General features: G+C 39.9%; 1 protein-coding gene across 1 annotated transcript; it reads left to right on the top strand.

Moving 5' to 3' along the window:
• The first annotated feature begins 7,207 nt into the window (after nucleotides 1–7,207).
• LOC127318707 (protein FAR1-RELATED SEQUENCE 5-like) lies at nucleotides 7,208–9,175 on the top strand. Its single transcript, XM_051349181.2, has 2 exons — nucleotides 7,208–8,989; nucleotides 9,158–9,175. The coding sequence occupies exons 1-2, from the start codon at nucleotides 7,208–7,210 to the stop codon at nucleotides 9,173–9,175; spliced, it is 1,800 nt and encodes a 599-aa protein (XP_051205141.2).
• The last annotated feature ends 12,599 nt before the right edge of the window (nucleotides 9,176–21,774 follow it).

Raw genomic sequence — 21,774 nt, 5'->3', positions numbered from 1 at the left:
AGCAATTATTAAAAATTAATATATGGTGTGATCAACATAGTCAATAGAGGTCAAGCAGTCAATATAGGGGTCAAATACCCATCGAGGCGTCAACGTGCGGAAACAACTGAGGCAAAATAGGTCATTGCACTAGCTGGCCCCTGTCAGTGTTTTGCAGGTCCCACGAGTAACAGTGAAATAGTATGGGCTGCGGAAACACACTGTTTGGTTATTTGCGAGGCTAGGCAAGAACGAGGTGGGCAAAAGAGAGAAATGTTTTGAGTGTTGGGCAAAACTGACTAGTGGAAGCCTTAGTGGTGGCATGGAACCAATTTTACCAAATAAATTTTGTGAAATCCTACGGTAAGTTCGATTGGTTTTTCTTACAACAAGCACTACGAATGAAAGGTTTTTCCCCAAATGGTGTTGATAGGTTAGCAGTTTTGTTACTGAAGGCATGCAAAATTGATGTTAGAGTTAATCATGCCATTGGGAATTCTCTTTTCCTTAGATTTTTAACATTGTCAGGGATATGCTAGCTATATATGCTCATTTCTAGGGCTAAATAAGATGGCTAAGTAGATGGATTAATAACTCATCTAGTTGGTGGAGGTATATATATCTTACAATATGAAGATGATCAAATTATTTTCATAGAACACAATTTGGAGAATGCACTAAATCATAATTTAATCCTTGGCATATTCAAACAACTTTAAGTTTTAAATATTAACTGTGATAAGAGCAAACTATTCTGCTTTGGTCGCACCAAATATGTAGAAGGTCATTATAGGGATCTTTTTGGATGTGAAGTTGGATCAATTCCATTCTAGGTATTTGGGGATTCCAATTCATTTTAGGAAGCTCAAAAACTATGAATGGAAACCAATGAAAGTTCTTTTTGGTAAAATCTTAGTAGCTGGATTGGAAAGTTACTCTCATATGGAGATCATTTAGTACTTGTAAACTAAGTCCTTACTAGCTTACCTATTTCTTATATTACTTTTTGGAGATACCCAATGGGATATGTAAAAGATTGGTCTATTTCAGATCAAGCTTCTTTTGGTAGAGTGATGGTCACAAAAGAAAGTACAGACTTACTAAGTGGAAGATCATATGCCTCCCTAAATATCAAAGGGACTCGGGGTAGAAATTTTAGAGACTAAGAATAGCTGCTTATTCAGAAAATGGTTGTTTAAGCTCTTAAATGAAGAAGGTGTGTGTTTGTGTGGCAAGATTTACTACAAGAAAGTATTTTACACTCTAAAACGCTATCACAAGTAGAAGTTAAAACCACTGACTGCCCTTTTGGAAGGGTTTGATGAGGGTTAAAGATGATTTTTCTAGGGGTTCCTTTAAGATTGGGAATGGCTTAGGTACTCGTTTTTGGGAAGACACGTGGGTTGGTGACTTGCCTCTCGCTCGGAAATACCCATCTCTTTATAATATTGTCCAACATAAAAATGTTTGGGTGATGAGTGTTTTATCTTGGTTTCCTCCTAATATAGCATTTATAAGAAATCTAAGAGAGCATAAATGGATGAGATGATTGCACTTGGTTAGCTGGTTCATAAACCCGCCATAAGAAGATGGTACCTTTGTTTGAAACTTGACCACCTTAGGTATTTCACAATCAAATTTATGTATTCATTTTCTAATAGACATGGTCTATTTTCATAAACATATAGGGAAGATTAAAGTTCGTTTAAAAATAAGGATATTTATGTGGTTCTTACATAAAAAATCATTTTTAATGAAAGATAATATAATAAAAAAGATTTGGCAAGGTAATACAAAATGTTGCTTTTGTGATAGAGAGGAAACTTCCAACATCTGTTCATTGATTACCCACTTGCAAGATTGTTAAGCGTATCTTCCATATGTCCTTCGGTATATTAGAACCTTGAAACATTACGAAATTATTTGATAATTGATTGCATGGACTAAACTAAAGAGTCAAGAGCCATGCTAGAGTTGGCGTTTGTGCTCTTTTATGGACGATATGGCTCATAATATCGGTACTATCTTTAACAAAACAAGCCATTCTTCCTTTTTGCATGTTATTCTTCTTGCTATCCACTAGGCTGATACATGGTTATGTCTCCAGCCAAAGGAGCAGTGTCAGGACATGGATTTGGGTGCAATCGATTGGAAACAGTTCGACATGATTTATTCAGCAATGCAGTTGCTATAGCTTGGTCACATAATTACACGATGATCCATTGCTGATTTTTTTTCTTTGTCATTCTTTAGATGGTTGATATATCAACCTTAAGTGATATATGAACTATAACAGTGTATTTTGGAGACTACCTTTTAATAAAAAAAAGTCATGTGCATCTGATACGTGCATTTTTATCATCATAATAATAACATATATGATCACTTTAGAACGATATTTGCATTAATATAACATTATTTATGATTTTTATATGATTTTTTAGACTTTCCTACAAAGTTCCCTTCATTGGTATTTAATTTTTGGAGGCAGAAAACCTCCTTTTTCGTATTTTGCTGTTTCAAGGACCTTCTGGAATCCAAATAATTTGAGGAAAAATACCACAAAAGTTTTCATCGGGAGAAGGATTGTGTGTGAAATAAGCACGCGAGAAGAGCCACGAGGTCATATCATGTTTCACCATATTTTTTCCACGATTTACAGAGGCGGCAGTGGAAACAAAAGTTCTCTCCTACTCCGGGAGAGGGAAGATCCTGCTGCTCCGAGGCTTCCGGAGAGGGAAAAATCAAAGCCATCGTCATCACCAATCCTCCTTAGCGCATGGAGATACCTCTCCATCAGCATCAACATCAACATCAACATCAGCACTATCTCCATCTCCATCTCCAAGATCAGCCTCGATCCCCTCATAATTTTGATTGATTGAACCCTATATATTGTTTCAATGCTAGTTGCATGATCGTGATTGACAAATTCTCTTTATTTGCTGAGGATATTATATTTTCATATTGTGTTTTAATTCATATTCCATTATCCATATCATGTTTCACCGCTGTGAGTAGATCCCCATGTTCCCGAGGGTATAGAATGAATTGGAAATGATTTCTATATAATATGCAATGAGTATTGGTCAAATTTTCATATTTTATGTGGTTCTATGATGGTGTTATGAGAACTTAGACTGCATATTACTTTACCTATATGAGCTCATAGGAATGCACTTTAATGCAATGAAGCAGGTTGAAAGGAACATAATGACAGAAACTGTATTCCAATACTTTGAGTTGCATTGGAGAGTTTAACATCGGGGACCCATGAACTAACTGCTATGGGTGGACATTTATGTCTTAATGGTTCCTGTGTTTGCTCGTGAAAATGGCCATATATAGTACCCATCGTATGGGGTGTATTTTCTCATTTACTTGGATGCACCTAATTCAGGCTCACCATATTGTTAGAAATCTTCCGGCTAAGTATATTCATGCCGCTCTTGGGAACGGTTGTCACATATAACTACAAAAATACTTGAGCTTCTCCTTTTACTTCATAGAGGATTGGGATTTCTCTCGTAAGAGAGCATTCATTCATGAAAATTTACTGTTAGCAATTTACACTACTGCAACCTACAAACCAAAACACAAAACCATTGCATCTTTTATTGTTTTACTTATCAAATTTGCTAACCAATACCTTCATATCCTCGTGGGTTCAACAACCTTTTCTTATTTGGAATAGATCCCTTGCACTTGGGAGACATCGGCATCTTTTCGATGTAAAGGATGGAAATCACTTTCCACTTCCAAAAAATATATTTTGGGAACAAATATATCATATTGTATCCACAAGTTTTGAACCATCAAAGTTTATATATTACATAGTAGTGTCAACTAGTTCTCTAACCATTGATCTAAGAATTATTTCTCTAACCATCTGAAATCCAAAAGAGACCCTAAATGTCCCTCGAATAGCAACTGAACTAATGTGGAGAGTTAAATCAAAAGTGTGATACAAAAAGGAGGTGACTATTTTTCATGATTCATGCTCAACTTATGTGACAAAACATGGAACACTAAATGATTTATTTTGGAATTTATGAAATCTTAACTATGATGGTACAAGATATATGGTTTGAAGTACCATGGAAATCCCAATCACATTCACAGGAAAGGAGAGAGGCTATATATGTGGACATGGTACCTACGCGATATCACAATATCTTAACCTAATTTTATGACGAAACAACTAGATGTTGCTCGTGCACCATCCAACTCCCTAGAGAGCTCACTCAGTAATGGTAAACCTGAAACAAATATTTCATTCTTTCCTTAAATAGGTTTTCCTAGTCCTCCCGCTACTCCACGTCAACCCTCGCATGGATCTAAATTAAAACCTGTGTCCTAGCTTGTGCATTTGCGCATAAATCATGAAATATAATGTAATATAGTTGTTCGGCACATGTGCTTGTAAGTTCATATGTAGTAGGTCTTTCATTTTCAAAGAACAAAAGGACAACCATGCCATTATTTTTGCGGGAACATTATTTTGTGGGAACATAATTTTGTGCTACAAGCTTGATTGTTGTCTATCAAGGTTGCTTTTCATTATACTAAATTTCTAGATATATATAAATAAATAATGCACATATCACAATATGTATGCACGTGAAAGTTGCTTTTTTCCTAGGAGATGACCCTCAAGCCATGGTATCACGGCGCCTATTTTTTACGTTGTGAAGTGGAAACACCTAATATGGGGGAACATGCACACGTGATAAAGAACTCGGCGGATGAAGCCTGGTGATCAGGGGGATACGTGAGCACCCCTTCTCTGCTCGGCACGTGTCTAACGATGTTAGCACTGTACACGCATCAACGCGGAGACGCGGGGAAGGTGCACGGCGACGCGCTTGACCGGGGAGACACTGGCGCGACCTCAGATGCGCGAGGTGGAGGCCGGCGAGGTGGAGGTGGAGGCCGGAGAGGTAGTGGCCATTAGTGAGTGGCCGTTAGTGAGTAGCAGAATCCAACGATGGTGGAGCAAATCCAACGGTGATAACCGGGTGCTCATGTATCCCTCTGATCACCAAATCCACTCTCAAGAACTCGGTCACAGTAGATTTCTCGTGTTTATGCGCCAAACCAACATGCATGACATTTGGTTGGATTTTAGAGCCACATGACGGCTGATGTGGAATGACGAGGGGACTAGGAAAACCTATTTTAGAAAAGTGTGTAATGTGTATTTAGCTTTCCTTTAATGACTGATCTCTTGGTAATTTGATGGTGTATGGTTGCCATCTAGTTGCTTCCTTATAAATTAACTAAAAAGCTTTACGATATCCCCTGGATACCATGTCAACTGGTCGTACATATATAATGTGCCTTCACGCTCCTCCTATCATAAGCGTTTTGTCATTCTTTAGACGGTTGATATATCGACCTTAAGTGATATATGAACTATAAGTGTGTACTTTGGAGACTACCTTTTAATAAAGAAATAAAAGTCATGTGCATCTTTTCGATGCAAAGACTCGGGATCACTTACCATTTTCAAAGGAAATATTTAGGGAACAGATCTTATCATATCGTATCCAAGTTTTGAACCATCCAAGTTGATATATTCTATATTAGTGCCACCTAGTTCTCTAACTAGTGATCTAAGAATAATGGACCGCACTACACGGCGGCGCCGCACAGAGCCCTCGTCCGTGCGACGGTTTTGGATGGGCCCACCCACGTGATTCGGTCGACCGGGTGCGCGCGAAGGACGCAAAAAAACGTGAGCTTCACCGCATGTCCACCGCCAGCTGTACTACCGGCCCCACCCACGCCTGGATATTTCTAACCAACAAACCACGTGGGCCCTACCATAAATTTCGTCCAGGGAGACAACATCACGTGCAAAAAGACTCTCTTCTTCCTGAAGCTTTTGTCGGCCCTACACAGCAATTTCGTGACCTCCCATCACTGGATCTTCTTCTTCCTCACGTTTTCTCCAAAAACAGAACAGAAAACTAGATCTGGGAAGAGAAGAAGAACACGGGAGATAAGAGGAGAAACACAGTGCCAGGATGAGGTGACCACCTTGTTCAGGGGGAGAAACTACCAGATTTCAAAGGGAATTTGCAGATCTACAACAGACAGGTACGATCTGGAAAAACACCATCTCCCCATAATTTTTTTGACCCTCCCTTGATCCCCCTAAACAGTAAGTATTTTCCAAGCATCACATGCACTGGCAGAATTTTAGTTCATCCATGAGAACAAAAACCAAAAAAGGAACCCCTGTCATGTTCCTAAAACCAACAGCACTTGCCTGGCAGATTCTTGTTGATCATCATGTTCCTATAAACCAAAAACGACATACACTTGCCTGGTAGATTCTTGCTCATCACCATGTCCATCAGAACATACTAAAAAAAGACAGAGTCACACGCACTTGCCTGCTGGGTTTCTAAAACCAATAGTACCACATGCTAAAAACAAGAAGAAAATGCATAACTACACAGCCAGCATTCATCTTGCTTCACTCTCCATTGGTCAGACTTATCTGTGCTTCACTGTGCCTTCCAAAACAAGAAGAAAATGCATAACTACACAGCCAGCATTCATCTTGCTTCACTCTACTTCCTGCATTACAAAAAACCAAAACAGTATTAGAAACTAATTCACATTTTGATTTTGCAGGTTGCAGAAGATGAACATCACAGAATTCAAAGGGCAAGATGTGCCTAATGCTACTTTATCAGTTCAAGTATCTTCGGCAAACACAGGTTAGGCAGTTTTTTAAAAAAACAAGTGATACTTTTTGCCATTACATTCTGCAGCAAAAACCATGCTCAAAAACTAAAAAAGCATGTATGAATTTGATAAAATTTAATTGAAAACTACCAAGTTAATTGTGCCCAGATACCAGATTGTAAGCAACAAACCAGGTTAATTGTAATAAGCTAATTTCTAAGCATGCTGGAAAAACCTACCAAGTTAATTGTAAGCAGCAACCATGTTTACTCCATCATACTTGCCAGATTTAATTGTGCCCACATAACAGATTTAATACATCACAGTTATCAGCTAAAAAGCAACAAACCAAGTTAATTGTACAAAGCTAAATCTAAGCCTGCTGGAAAAAACCTACCAAGTTAATTGTAAGAAGCAACCAAGTTTACTCCATCATACTTGCCACACAAAAAACACCCCCTATTTTACCGCTACTATAATTTGCAGATCTTTATTTGCTTGTACATTATTTTTTGCAAAAAAAGCAGGCATGGACAACGCAGGATCCACCTCCAGGGCTATGTCAGCAGACAGAGCGTGCACTGAGATTACACTTCCACAAGCAAGTTCTGCACAAACTCCGCCGGCTGCACAGAACGATGGGATCGAAGGGAATGCAGAAGTAGTTTCAACTCCACAAGCACCTAGAGCAGACATGAGATTTGATACACTTGAAGATGCTCAGAGGCACTACTTGGCATTTGCAAGGAGGAGAGGATTTGGAATCAGATACAATTACAGGAAGAAATCCGAGGTCACTGGAGAATACATAAGAGCAGCTATGGTTTGCCATAAAGCAGGTCACCAAGCAAAAGAGAAAGAAGATACGCAGAAACCTAAACCAGTTGTACCAGAAAGGATGAAGTGCAGCAACATTAGGACTGACTGTCCAGCTAGGATGGCGTTGAAATTCAGAGACGGTGCCTGGCTGGTGACGGAATTCTGTGATGATCACAATCACCCTCTACTCAAGAAGTGGTCGTTGACTGGTTTCCTACGCTCACACAGAGACATACCAGAAGAAGACCAAGAGTTCTTAAAAATACTACACACTGTAAACATGGATACAAGCAGAATGATGCAAGTTATGGCTACACTATATGAATCAGTAGAAGGAGTGCCATACACAAAAAAAGACATGGCAAATTTCAGATCCAAACTTCGGGCAGAGAACAAGTTCGTAGACATGCAAAACACTATGGCATACTTTGAGGACTTGAAGTCCCGAGACAAGGATTTCTACTACAGATACAAGCTTGATGATGAGGACCGTGTGCAGTACTTGTTCTGGGTAGATAGTGCAGCAAGAAGAGCTTACAAGAACTACAATGACTGTATTTCTTTCGATGCAACTTACATGACAAACACATACAAGATGCCCTTTGCACCATTCATTGGTATAAACAACCATGGTCAGTCGATACAACTAGGCTGTGGGTTCCTAAAGAATGAGCTCAGTGATAGCTACATATGGTTATTTGAGTCGTTCTTAATTGCAATGGATGGAGTAGCACCAGTTAACATAATAACAGACCAGGATGGTGCAATGCGTGCTGGAATTGAAAAGGTGTTTCCAAACACAACGCATCGTAATTGCAGGTGGCACATTGTCGATAAAGCAACAGAAGAAATTGGTCCATTTGTTGCAAAGATACTAGGGCTTCGGGAAGAGATGAATGACTGCATAAACTGCAGCTTGACACCGCAGGAGTTTGAAACAAGATGGAACTTAATGATTCAAAAATACAATGTGCAAAACCATGAGAAGATAGCAGCTTTGTACCGAAAAAGAAGTTCATGGGTTCCTGCCTACTTCATGCACAAGTTCTATCCGTTCTTACAAACAACTCAGCGGAGTGAGGGTTTCAATGCGGTGCTGAAAAAATACATAAGTCCTTCAAATTCTGTGCTTGAGTTTGTTCTTCAGTATGCTGATATCCAAGCTAAGATAATGAAAGCAGAGAAGAAACAAGAGGCAGATTCATCACTTTTGACAGCTAGGAGCTGGTCTTGGCACCCAATAGAGAAACAAATGGAAAAGCTCTACACAAAAAACAAACACACCCGCTTTCAGTACGAAATGTCGTACACCATGTCTTACAACATAAGGCAGGTAGCTGAGAATGCATATGAAGTGTACTGCATAACACACTTTGTACCAAGTTACCACAACAGCACATATCAGGTTTATGCAGACCCCCCCAATGAAACTTACAGATGCACATTCTGCAAATTTGAAAGAGATGGCATCGTCTGCCGTCACATCCTAAAGGTAAAAAAAACTAGACCTTACTTTCTAGATTGTTTGTGCGCGATAGCCTGCTAAAACACATTCATGATTTCAAAAAAAAGAATTTGTAGAGAAAATACTAAAAATGAAAATGCAGGCCATGGTTCAACTAGGTGTTTGTCAGATGCCGATGGCATATGTGTTGCGCAGGTGGACATGGAGCGCTGAAGAAAACCTAGTGGAAGAATTACCGGGACAACGAATTTGTTATGCGGAGAGGAATCTAAGAAGAAGATGTGGCTAGCAGTAACATGCAATGAATTCAAAGGCCTAGCGCTTTGCGGGAATGAAACCGAAGATGGCAGGAAGATAATTCGGAACCACATGAAATCAATGAAGAAAGACTTGGCTTCACTGAAAAGAGAAACAGAAAAAAGAGCAAAGAAGGCATCTGCTTCAAGCGATGCAAGGAAAGCAACGCAATCTGCTCCAGCCCAAACAACACACACAGATTGTCATACACAACAGGTACCTCCAGAAGAAGGTACCTCTTGTCCAAAACCACGACAAACTAACCGTCAAAAGAAACCTACAGGACCATCGTCAAGCACAAATCCAGCGGTGCAAACAGAAGGTTCACATCCCACTGCAGCTGAACAAACTTCAGAAACTACCGAAGCTAGTAATATCCGTGATCCTCGCGTATCAAATACTAAAGGAAGAAAGCGGAAGCAAGCATATCAGAAACCACTGGACATAGGGAGAAAAGAAGTACGCGTCTGCAAACAATGTGGCTCTACTCAACATGATTTGAGAATGTGCCCCCAGAGAGGAGAACTTCCAGTCCAGAACTAAAAAACTGGATCCTTGTATTCGTTGCTACTGTACTTCATTTATTATTGTCCGTATGTTTGAATGCAAGTACTAGACATTTTTGTAATATTTATTATTGGAATACCAGAGGAAAATGGATGTGATTGTACCTTTTAGGTCCTCCAACTGACCTACCAGATTATTTGTTCCTACCTATGAGATTTTCATAGAGTAACTACCAGATTCTAATATTTATTACTGAAAAATGCTAAAAATGTATATGATACATCCTTTTTAGGCTCTTGGACTGACCTGCCAAACATATTTGCACCTACCTATGAGATTTCCATAGAGAAACTGCCAGATTCTGATATTTATTATTGAAAAATCCAAAATAAAAAATACATGTTATTGTTCCATTTGTTCTCTAAGACTGACCTGCCAACTTAGTTGTACCAAGCTATGAGATTTCCACAGAGTACATACCAGGTTCTGAATACATAAGTACCTACTGGGCTATTAAATTGGGGGAGAGGGGGATCTACTTGTCAGTAACGTATCGGCCTCCTAACGCAAAAAAAAGCCTCCACTTCCGAGATTTTAAACTACTGCATATTACTACAGGTACACATTGGCATTGTAGAAAAAACTTGATAGTTCTATAGAAAAGAGCTATATTGACGTGTGGAAAAAAACTTGATAGTTCTATAGAAGAAATTGATGGCTACATGGAAAAATTGATTTGGATAACCTGGCAGCTGCATAAAAATAAAGAAAGAGATAGTTGTAGTGGAAAAAACTGATAGTTTATCTGGATATATAGGGTAGGTGTATTACTGGACAACATTGTTGAACAAAATCCACTTCCAATTATCTTTCTCTTTGTTAAAATTGGCTGTCAACCACCTGTGAGGTAACACCCTCCGTAGCTTAGGCACATCGTCTTTCGCAAGTGGAGGAACGTTCTGTCCATCCCATTTCTCAACATTGTATATGGCATGATACCCACAATCAAAACTGCCAAAAAAAAAGAGAGTCACATATTAGAAACATGAAACAGGGAGGAATTTTTTTTTATAAAATTCAGTATATGGTGCATGCTACAGAAAACACAAAAAGAAAAGCTGAAAAACAGACCAGAAAATCCTGTGACTTACATGGTTGCCTGAATTGGAACATTTATAATTTTCAAATCCCAATTCTGGATTTGAACCTTAGATGTGATGTAGTGTATATTCCAGAGTGCCTTAATCCTACTGATTAGAGCATTTGCGTGGCTTATTAGAGCTTCATCACCTTCGCCCCGCATTGAATCAAGTGCTTCGAACCTTTCAGCTTGAAAGTTCATATGCAAGGAGTACCAATGATTTCCTTCCCTTTGCTGCCTTGTCATCTCTTGCAAAACTGGGAATGAAATCTGAAATGGATAACATACATGAGAAAAAAGTTAACACAATGAGCAAGAAAAAAAGAGAAAAGAGATCTAAGAACATGAAAAATAGAGAAGCATTCTTACCAATTTCATCACACTTAGTGAATAATCCTTGGTCCTCTTGAATAGAGAAACCACCGCTTTCTTCTCGAATTCCCCATTCATAAGGTAGATAGAAATTTGGTAAGGCACTATCAATTTCCCCTCGACAGTGTTAGTACGCCGCAGGTACTCTATTGCAACTTCCATGCAATGATTAGACAGTTCACCTCTGCCATGAATTGAATTTGCTAAATCACGCGTGTACGCAAAACTGTCATTGTATTTTATTATCTGGTACCTGATATAGAAACAGAACCAAACACTCATGTAAGTGAAAACTGCCAGTGTATTTTACTTGTGTAACCCAAAAAAGAAAACAAAGCTATAGCTACAACAAAAAGGGCATATTTAAAAAAGGCTTGTAAAAACATAAAATGCATGGAAAAAAAACTTACATCCTTATGTTCGATTTGACTGGCCTCTGATGCTTGTTGCTAAGCATGATCTTCTGATAGATTTCTTCTTGTTCAGCAGTAACTTTGATTGAGCTGTCAAAAGGTGATTGCATATAATGTGATGACTTCTTCACTCTAGCTTTATGCGGGTATACCTTCGGAGTTGCACTGTGAACATTGGTTTCCTCTTTTGATGCTAGGGGAGCTGCATCAATTTGAAGTTTTCGCTTCCTTGCTATAAATGCCTTTGACAACTCCTCATACCTTGCAAGCTCTGCCATACCATTTTCACTTAGATGAACAGTTTTCCCTGCCATGACATCTTGTACCTCCTCAGATAGTTGGATTTGTTCAAAATCATCACCACTTGATGCTTCATCTTGAGTTCCAGTTATTTGACCTATCAGATAAAATGAAGACAAAAATGAGATTAGCCTATAATGAAATACAAATAACTATAAAAATAACCACTAGTATTTGCCATAAAATATGAACATACAAAAAGTACCTTCTGGTTCTGGTTCAGCCCAAGCCAGTGGTACTGCAAGATTAGTTGCTGCAATATTGGGTGCTGCATCCTCATATTTGTCAAACTCATCCACTTGGATATCACCGTCTGCAGATTCTTGGGAGCTAAAGCCAAGATGAAAACCTGGTGGTGTGAACATACCAATACGGTTGTCCCTAACAGCTCCACTTGATCCACCCTTTCCAATTTCCACCATCTTCCTTTTCAGTGGCATCTCTTCTATTGAGCTTGACTTTTGTGCAGCAAACCTTGATAGTCCTCCCATTTTCTTCACAGATTCAGAAAATTTCCTAACTGCATCTTCAACTTCACGTGGCACGACAACAGGTCCATGGTTCATTAACACAGGAATCCCTAAGTTAGCACCAACAAAAGGAGACACTCTCCATTGCGTTCCATATTGAGAATTGCCTGCAGTGAACTGCCTCTGTGCAACTGGAGAGGACACTAATGATTTGCATGAGTTTGCATCAATGTGTGATGCCTGAGCTTCAAGAACATTCGGAGAAATTGGGATAGCGTTCTCTTTGGTTGCGCCTTCTTCTACTGACGAGCACTTCTTATCGCCAGAACTACTCGGAACATAACTTGTGCCTTGCTGCATTGTGACATTAGGAGAAATTGCAATGGCAGTTATCACAGAGTTGCCATCACCAACAGTATGGCTACCATCCTTTTGATCTTGTTTGGTAGTAACAGTTGGTGATACAAGGATTGATGTGCTTGAGGTCTTCCCATCTTTTGGTAATCCTGATTCAGTACTCACATCATTGCCACCAACCTCACCAGATTTGTGATTATTCATAGAAGCAAGCCTTGGAGACTTCCTTGATGGTGTAGTTGCTGCTTTACATTGGCGTTTCCTATATGTTCAACATGAAAAAAAATCAACATTTCCAGAAACTTGATACACATGGTCATGGCTATCCTCTTTGGAGTTATGCAAAAACAAAAAACTGATTGAAACCTTTTCTTTGGAGTTTGATTTGATACTACTTGAGGCACATGGTCATCCTCCAAAAACCCACTGTTTGTTGACTCTTGAATAATGACATCCTTGCCTTTTAATTCAACATTACCACTGATTGTATTTAAATTATGATCAATAATATCCCTACATAAAAAAAATAAAGAAACCTTAGGTACTAACCAATCAGTATTTTCCACATTATGTCAGCAAAAGCTATCAGGATAAAATGCATTTAAAACACACAGATAAAAAATCCACTTGTTGTAAGAGTTTACCTTTTCTTTTGAGTTTCATTTGATACTACTGGAGCCACCTGGGCACCTCCCAAAAAACCACTTGTTGGAATTAAATGATCATCAACAATATCCCTGCATCAAAAAACAAAAAGAGACAGGAAAAACCTTACTTACTACCAGATTATGTATACAAAATATATCATGTTAAGTCAATGATTCCTACCAGGTTTATCAGGTTCAACTATCATGTTATTTACAATTAACCACCATGTTTGCCCAAAAAGAATAACTAGCAGTTTCTTCAGAGGAATATACTGATATCGGGTGTGCATATATAGATAAAAAAAAATTATTCATGCAAAATTACCATATTATATATGAAAACTTATCATGCTAAGACAGAAATAGCTACCAAGTTTATTTGGTTCAACTATCATATTATCTAGCATTTACTACCAGCTCCTTCATGGTTCCCTTGAGAACTAAATCCACAGTTTTCCATGCATGTAAACCAGATAAACAAATGTAAAAACAAAAAAATACCTTTCTGGAATGGTTTCCAAAACTTGTTGTCCATGGTCAGGTACAAACTTTAGCACGGCAGTAGGATCATTTCCTTGCTCGGACACACGAACAGGAATTCCAAGTTCTACTGCTACCACATTCTTGATCCTACTATTTGCAATTTTTTCAGAAGATGATGGAAACCCTGACTCTTTCATCATTTTACAATTGCTAAGACTTGCTGCAAGATGTGCTGCACTACCCCTGATTCTGTCATCATATTGCGGAGTTGACTCAAAAGGTGATTCACTTTCATTCCCGCCGCCATTCACTTCATCAGATACATCCAAGTCACTGAAGGACGGTACATTTATTTGTGAGTGCATATCAGGAGGAGATTCTCTACTAAAATTATCTTCCTGAAGTTTCTTCTCTATTCCAACAGCAGGAGATAGATTAGCTTGGCTTGTAGTTCCATCTTGCTGACCTCCATTCCTTGTGGCCAGTTCTGGAAGGGGCGCAAGCATCTTCTTCTTTCCATGACCAGTTGCACATCCAACTTTCCTAGTGGCAGGTACATTTCTATATGTATGATTCTCGTGTGCATCATGTTCAGATACCTCTGTGTCAACATCTTCGTGATACGAATCAGCATCATCATCGCTTGATTCTCCGTCGCTACATTGTGTCAATCCTTGAACAAGGCTGCTCAACAGACCATTTAGACTTGATGCAAAGTTCTGCATTAAACTGAATGCTTTCACCCGTTGCTGTACAAAAAGAAACAAAAGCTAAAATATGTGAATACAGAATTGAACATGAAAAAAAAATGAAGGCACACACACAACCAAAAACACAGACTAGCCAGCAGCGCCTTTAGCAAAAAACACAAAAAAGCGTGTTCAAAGTTAGCTACCTTTTGTGTACAACTGGGATGTGTATTAAGCTTCATCCAGGAATCAAATCCATCTGGACCACCAAAAAGACCCATTTCAAGGGCGCCAACATCTTTATACTCATCCTTCAACTGAAAAAGTGAATGAAAAATACAGTGAGCAACAAAAATACAGAGAATTACATGCATTTGAGTACAAAACTGCATGGAGAAAGTTGTACATATACAAAAATGCTAACCTCCAATACACCAAAAGTGGTTGTATCATACTCCTGAACATCCAATGCTCCCACTACATCAATAGCTAACTTTGACCAAGCATTTATAGCAAAATTAGCATTGCCAAGCTCTAGCTCAAAGTGATCAGTTTTAAGAGCATCGAAATATCTCAACTTGTATATCCACAGAAATGAAGACACATGAAAAAAAGATAAGCAGAAAACAGAAATTAGGATTGTTACATGAAAACCATGTGTAGAAAGAAAAAAGAAAAGAGCAATAATAAACAACCATTTGTTTCAGTTTAAAATACAGAGGAACTACAAGAAACTCACCATACAGTACAATAAGCAACCCTTTGTGTATTTCTGATTTGATAGGTGATCATGAAGTTGATTGGCAACAAATTTGCAGAGGTTAAATTCATTTGCTCGAGCAATGTCGACCTGGGTAGAAAATGCAACCAACCAGAATCATGAGATAACACACACACAACACAAAAACAGATAACCACCACTTAAAAAAACACTAATAAAAAAGGAAAATGTTATTACCAGCATAGGATAACATTTGTTACTCATCTTGTTATCAGTTGTAGGGGCTACTACTGTTGACATGATGAACAACATCCACAGCTCCTTGAAAGAGTCATCAGCCCCCACATACTGCTCAACCATCTTTGCGAGATCGGAAACCTTAGGTCTAATAGTTCCACCAGGAAAAGGCCTTGTAGCAATGACAGCTTCCAACTCATAATCAGCGTAATACTTAACCTCTAACTGGCCCCGTGGAAGACCAGTCATGATATAAACTGACTCTTCTGTCAAAGGTATTACGCCATGACAAGGGACTACAAACGCTCTCCTAGCTGGTTCGTAACATTGCACAAACCAACTAATAAGTGGATTGTGCAGATGTTCACACTTGATATCCAGAAAGCTTCCCAGTCCCATTGATACTATCGCATCACGCTTATCTTGAGTCAAACTGCTATATAGCTTAATTATAGGAGCTGGAGAAGCCCTATTTCGGTCTCCACTAAAACCCTGCCGAAAAAACAATAAAGAAACTAAAATGAACATGATACCCAGGTTTCTTGCGAAAACTAACATGGTTTTCATACAGCTACCATATTTTCAAAAAGTACCCACCAGCTTAGTACAACATGGCTACCAGGGAAAAAATGAAATTGCGTATAAAAAACGAACCATCATCATACAGCTACCATATTTTAAAAAAAAACCTACCAGCTTAGTATAACATGGCTACCAGGAGAATGAATTGCGTATAAAAAACAAACCATCATCATACAGCCACCATGTTTTAAAAAAATACCTACCAGCTTAGTACAGCATGGCTACCAGGGGAAAAATGAATTGCAGATAAAACAAACCATCATAATACAGCTACCTTATTTTTAAAACACACCTACCAACTTAGTATAACATGGCTCCTGCCACAGACCATAATCATGTACCATACCATAGTTTACAAAAAAAAACCTACCAGCTTAGTATAATATGGCTACCGGGTTCATCAGATGCATCTACACGTTATTCACATGCTACTACCACAGTTGTTGAATTACATATCAGGGAAACACATACATGGTGACGCTTACGAACTGCTTTCCCTTTATGACCAGCATTGTTCCGCGGCCTTCCTCCTAGCCATGGTTGTAACACCTATGATTAAACAAAAACAAAAAGTCCACTCTATTAAAAACATGAATGAGAGTAACATAATTACAAAAAGCTTATCAAAAAACAGAGACTCCACATCATATCCAGTTCTCATTTTGCTTCTACTCCACATAAATATCCCCCCTGGATCTTAAAAAAAATAATCTCATTTTCCTTATCCACTGAGTCAACTCATATCCCTCAGTCTAAGACAATACAACAAAAAACAGAGGCCATGGCTGGACAAAATGGAGCTAGGAATCATGCAAAACCAAAGAAGCTTGTAGGAGCTTCTAAAAAAAATGCTCCATCTGTAGAAAAATGTAGCCCGGGGTTCGCATCCTCGCAAAAATCCTACCTCAAAACCTGGCAACCCAAAAGAAGCACGTCACCACCATCCCCCCACCCCGCCATCAAACTCACCATCGACGCCATGCCCAACGAGAAGCTACAAAACGAGCTTGTCGCGCAGCTAGATTAGTACCAACACTCCAGACTGCCACCATCGTCATAGAGATGTAGTGGGGAGGGAAGAGGAACCTTAGGCAACCAACAGCACAGCCGTGCCCTCCTCATCGCATTCATGCAATTCGTGCCCAGCTGTAACTTCCCCCTCGACGACTTCACAACGACACAAACTTCAGCCGTCTCGTGCACAAAAACGACAGGGTATCCTCGACGACGGCCTCCCCCAGCGGCAGAGACCTCACCAAGGAGCGTGACCCACAAAAACAACAGGGTATCCTCGGTAGCGACCTACCCAGCGCTTCCTCGCCGTAGCTAACCTCCCTCAACGGACAGCTCGACGGCGGCGCCGGTGTTCATCGACGAATCTACTCTGACCCGAGCCATCACGGGGGGCGAGCCTTACAGTGCGCAGTCACGGAAGCCCCCTGCCCTCCGCCGCAGAAGCACCACACGAGCACCGCAACGCCGCCCACCCAGACAAAAACCCCAAACCCATACCCACCGACGACCAGCGATTCCGACCGCCGTGGACGACGAACTACCAGCATAAAATACACACAGATGCGGCGACGAGAACGGCTAAAAAAAACACCAGCAGATGCGGGGAGACTCACCGAGTAAGCGCGTGCGGCGGATCTAGTCGCCGTCGGCGAGGAACGGGAGAAACAGCGGCGGCAAGCGAGCTCCGCCGCCGAAATCGCCACCGAGACGGACAGAAAAGGATAGGACAACCGACGCGGAAAATGGGCGGTGGGAGAAAAAAAAATGAAAATAATGGGATGTAGCCCGGATCCCGAAATTCAAAACGATGAGACGCTGACATGTGGGGCTTCAGAGCGCTGTCCACCCGAGCGACGTGGTCGTGCGCTCACGCCCTTAGATGGCGACGCACGTATCGCGACGCACCGTCGCACAGAGAGGCCGCCCGTGCGGCGCTTTCGTTTAGATTTTCCCAAGAATAATTTCTCTAACCATCTGAAATCCAAAAGAGACTCCAAATGTCCCCTGAATAGCAACTGAACTAATGTGGAGAGTTAAATCAAAAGTGTGATACAAAAAGGAGGTAAATATTTTTCATGATTCGTGCTCAATTTATGTGACAAAAAATGGAACCCTAAATTATTATTTTTAATTTATGAAATTTTAACTATGAGGGTACAAGATATATGGTTTGAAGAAGGATACCATAGCAACCACAATCACATTCATAGGAACGGAGATAGGCTATAAATGGGACACGGTACCTACACGATATCACAAAATCTTAAGCTAATTTTATAACGAAACAACTAGATGTTGCTCGTGCACCATCCAACTCCCTAGAGAGCTCACTTAGTAATGCAAAACCTGAAATAAATATTCTAGTCATTTCTTAAATAGGTTTCCCTAGTCCTCCCGCTACTCCACGTCAAACCTCGTGTGGCATGTGTGCTTGTATGTTCATATATGTTAGGTCTTTAAATTTCAAAAAACAAAAGGACAAATACCATGATGCCATTATATTTCCGGGGACATTATTTTGTGGGAACATTATTTTGTGCTACAAGCTTTGTTTTTGTTTATCAAGGTTTTTTTTTATTACACCAACTTTATAGATATATATAAATAAATAATGTACATATCGCAATATACATATGAACGTGAAAATTGCTTTTTCCTTGAAGATGATCCTCGAGCCATGGTATCATGGCACCTATTTTATATGTTGTGAAGTGGAAATACCTGATATGGGGGAACATGCACAAGCGACAAAGAAGTCGGTCACGGTAGATTCCTTGTGTTTATGTGCCAAACCAACGTGCATGAGATGGGGTTGGATTTAGCGCCATGTAAGGGCTGATGTGGAATGACGAGGGGACTAGGGAAACTTATTTTAAAAAATTGTGGAATGTGTGTTTAGCTTTCCTTTAATGACTGAGTTGTCGGTAGTTTGATGGTGCATGGATGCCATCTTGTTGCTTTCTTACAAGTTAGCTAAAAACCCTTACAATATCCCATGGATACCATGCAACTGGTTGTACATATATAACGTGCCTTCGCGCTCCTCCTATCATGTGCGCTTCTTTCCTGGAGATGCTCCCCAAGCCATGACATCATGGTGTTTGTCCTTTTGCGTATTGAAATAGAAAGACCTAATATGAACGTAGAGGTACACATGCCAAAGAAGTCAGCCATGGTATATTTCATGTGCTCTACACCAACGCACATTCTATGACACATGTTTAAATTAGAACCACGCGAGGGCTCACATGGAGTCGTGGAGGAGTAGGGAAACCTATTTAAGAAAAGATTGAAGTATTTGTATTTCAAGTTTTTCACTACTGATCTCTCTATTTTTTGTTTGATCAGTGGGGGTAGTTTCCCCACTGCAGATTTTTATTAATTTTTAAAAGTTGTGTGCAATACAAAACAATATTGCTAGAGAGTAGCAACTAGGTGCTAACTACTAGGCTTCAAGCCCAAAAAGAAAGAAACAGAAAACCATCTATCTAGTCTAAACCTCTCAATCCAAGCTTTGAGACCATTGTAAGACTTCCTAGAAGCCTTATGTAACAAAAGAAGAGCTAGCTCATCTTTGAATTTCTTCCTGTATCTATATAGGCTTCGGGGGATACCCTTTAAAATGAAGTCATTCCTTGTAGTCTAAATCAACCAGGCAATCAGAATGATCAATTCCATGAAGAAAGGCTGATGTATAGCTAATTTGAGGCTGTCCAGCATGCTCTGAATATCATTCTAGCGAGGACTAGGTGGTGTCCAAGAGAAGGACATAGGTATACCTGGGCATGTGTCAGGCCGGGCCAGGCCTCGGCCCGGGCCGAGGAAAGCCCGACGTTGAAAAAGCCGGCCCAACCAAATACCCACCAAGCCCGTCAGGCCGTCGGGCCGCGGACCGGGCCGTAGTGTAAATCAGTGTTTTCGGGCTACCCAGGCCCGGCCCGGCCCGGGTGTCGGGCCAACATTTTCCGGCCCAGGCCCGAGTTTTTCGGGCCAGGCTGCCCATGGCCAGGTATAGACAGGTATTGCCAACATGTTTGCAAATGGGCAGTGAAAAAGAACAAATGATTTCTAGTTTCCAACTCACTTTGACCACATATAGTGCAGGAATAGTCCTCCATGAAAAAATTCTTTCTTTGCAACATGGCTCTTATGTTTAGATGATTATGTATAAGAAGCCAGAAGAAGACGTTGTGTTTTTGTTGGCAACATCCCTGCCACATCCATTTCAAAGCAGGTACTATTCCACCAGAATTCATAAGTGAATGATAAAACTTTGGAGACCTTTGTTACTGTTGAATTTACCCAAGACAGACCAATTTTCATTACCCAAGAGAGTGATATCTCTATGGAGTTGGATGGTGCACGAGCAACATCTAGTTGGTTTGTTATACAACTATATATCTTAAGACTTTATGATATTGCATAGGCATTGTGTCCACATATATATAGTCGATGCTCATATGTGCCTTTGCATTCCTCCTGTAATGAGTGATTGCTATGGTATCCTTAACCATAGGTCTTGTATCCCTAGAGTTAAGATTGCATAAATGTCAAATAATAACGTACCTTCCACTTTTTGTCATGTAAGTTTGGCACAAATCATAAAAAAAAATACTCGCATGCACTTTTCTCTTGTGATTTGTGACACATAGTCACACACATGCAAATATAAGCCGCTATGAACACACACACATGCACGATCGCCAAACTCACATTCTAGTATATTGACAAGAAGCACTCATGATAGGAGGAGAGCGAAGGCACGTATGAGCATATATGCTAAATATATGTACAAGCAATTGACATGGTATTCACATCCATGCACCATCAAGCTACCGAGAGCTCAGTCATTAAAGGAAAGCAAAACATACATTCCACACTCTTCTAAAATAGGTTTCCTAGTCCCCTCGTCATTCCACGTCAGCCCTCATCCGGCGCTAAAATCCAACCCCATGTCATGCACGTTGGTTTGGCGCATAAACACAAGGAATCTACCGTGACCGACTTCTTTGTCGCTTGTGCATGTTCCCCATATTAGGTATTTCCGCTTCACGACATAAAAGGATAGACACCATGATACCATGGCTTGAGGGTCATCTCCTGGGAAAAAGCAACTTTAACGTGCATATGTATATCGCGATATGTACATTTTGTATTTATATATATATCTAGAAAGTTAGTTAATGAAAAGCAACTTGATAGACCAAAAGCAAGCTTGTAGCACAAAATAATGTTCCAGCAAACATATAATCAAGCATCTTTTCTTACAAGTTTGGGAAAACATGTTCTTGCATATAGTTGCTTGTCTTTCATTCAATATGTTTTGGGAAATCTTTTGTGTAAGGTTCTCTAACTTTTGTAAAGCATTCTAGTGTGTCAAAACACAATTTTGGACCAACATGCCTTCTAGAAATGATACCCACAGTAAATTTTGTATTTCTGAATTCAGCCCTTGGTTTTTTCGGTTCGGTCTTGGGTCACGACCAAGGACTAACCACAGAGGAAATGCAGCATCATCTTCACTGTGCATTCAGATTTCAAACAGCACAAGTGCACAGTATAGCCAGCAGCATAAACAGAA

The sequence above is a fragment of the Lolium perenne genome, chromosome 7 (assembly GCF_019359855.2).
Source record: "Lolium perenne isolate Kyuss_39 chromosome 7, Kyuss_2.0, whole genome shotgun sequence".
Classification (NCBI taxonomy): domain Eukaryota; kingdom Viridiplantae; phylum Streptophyta; class Magnoliopsida; order Poales; family Poaceae; genus Lolium; species Lolium perenne.
The sequence above is the reverse complement of the archived record's forward strand: the minus strand, read 5'-3'. Positions and strand labels throughout refer to the sequence as shown.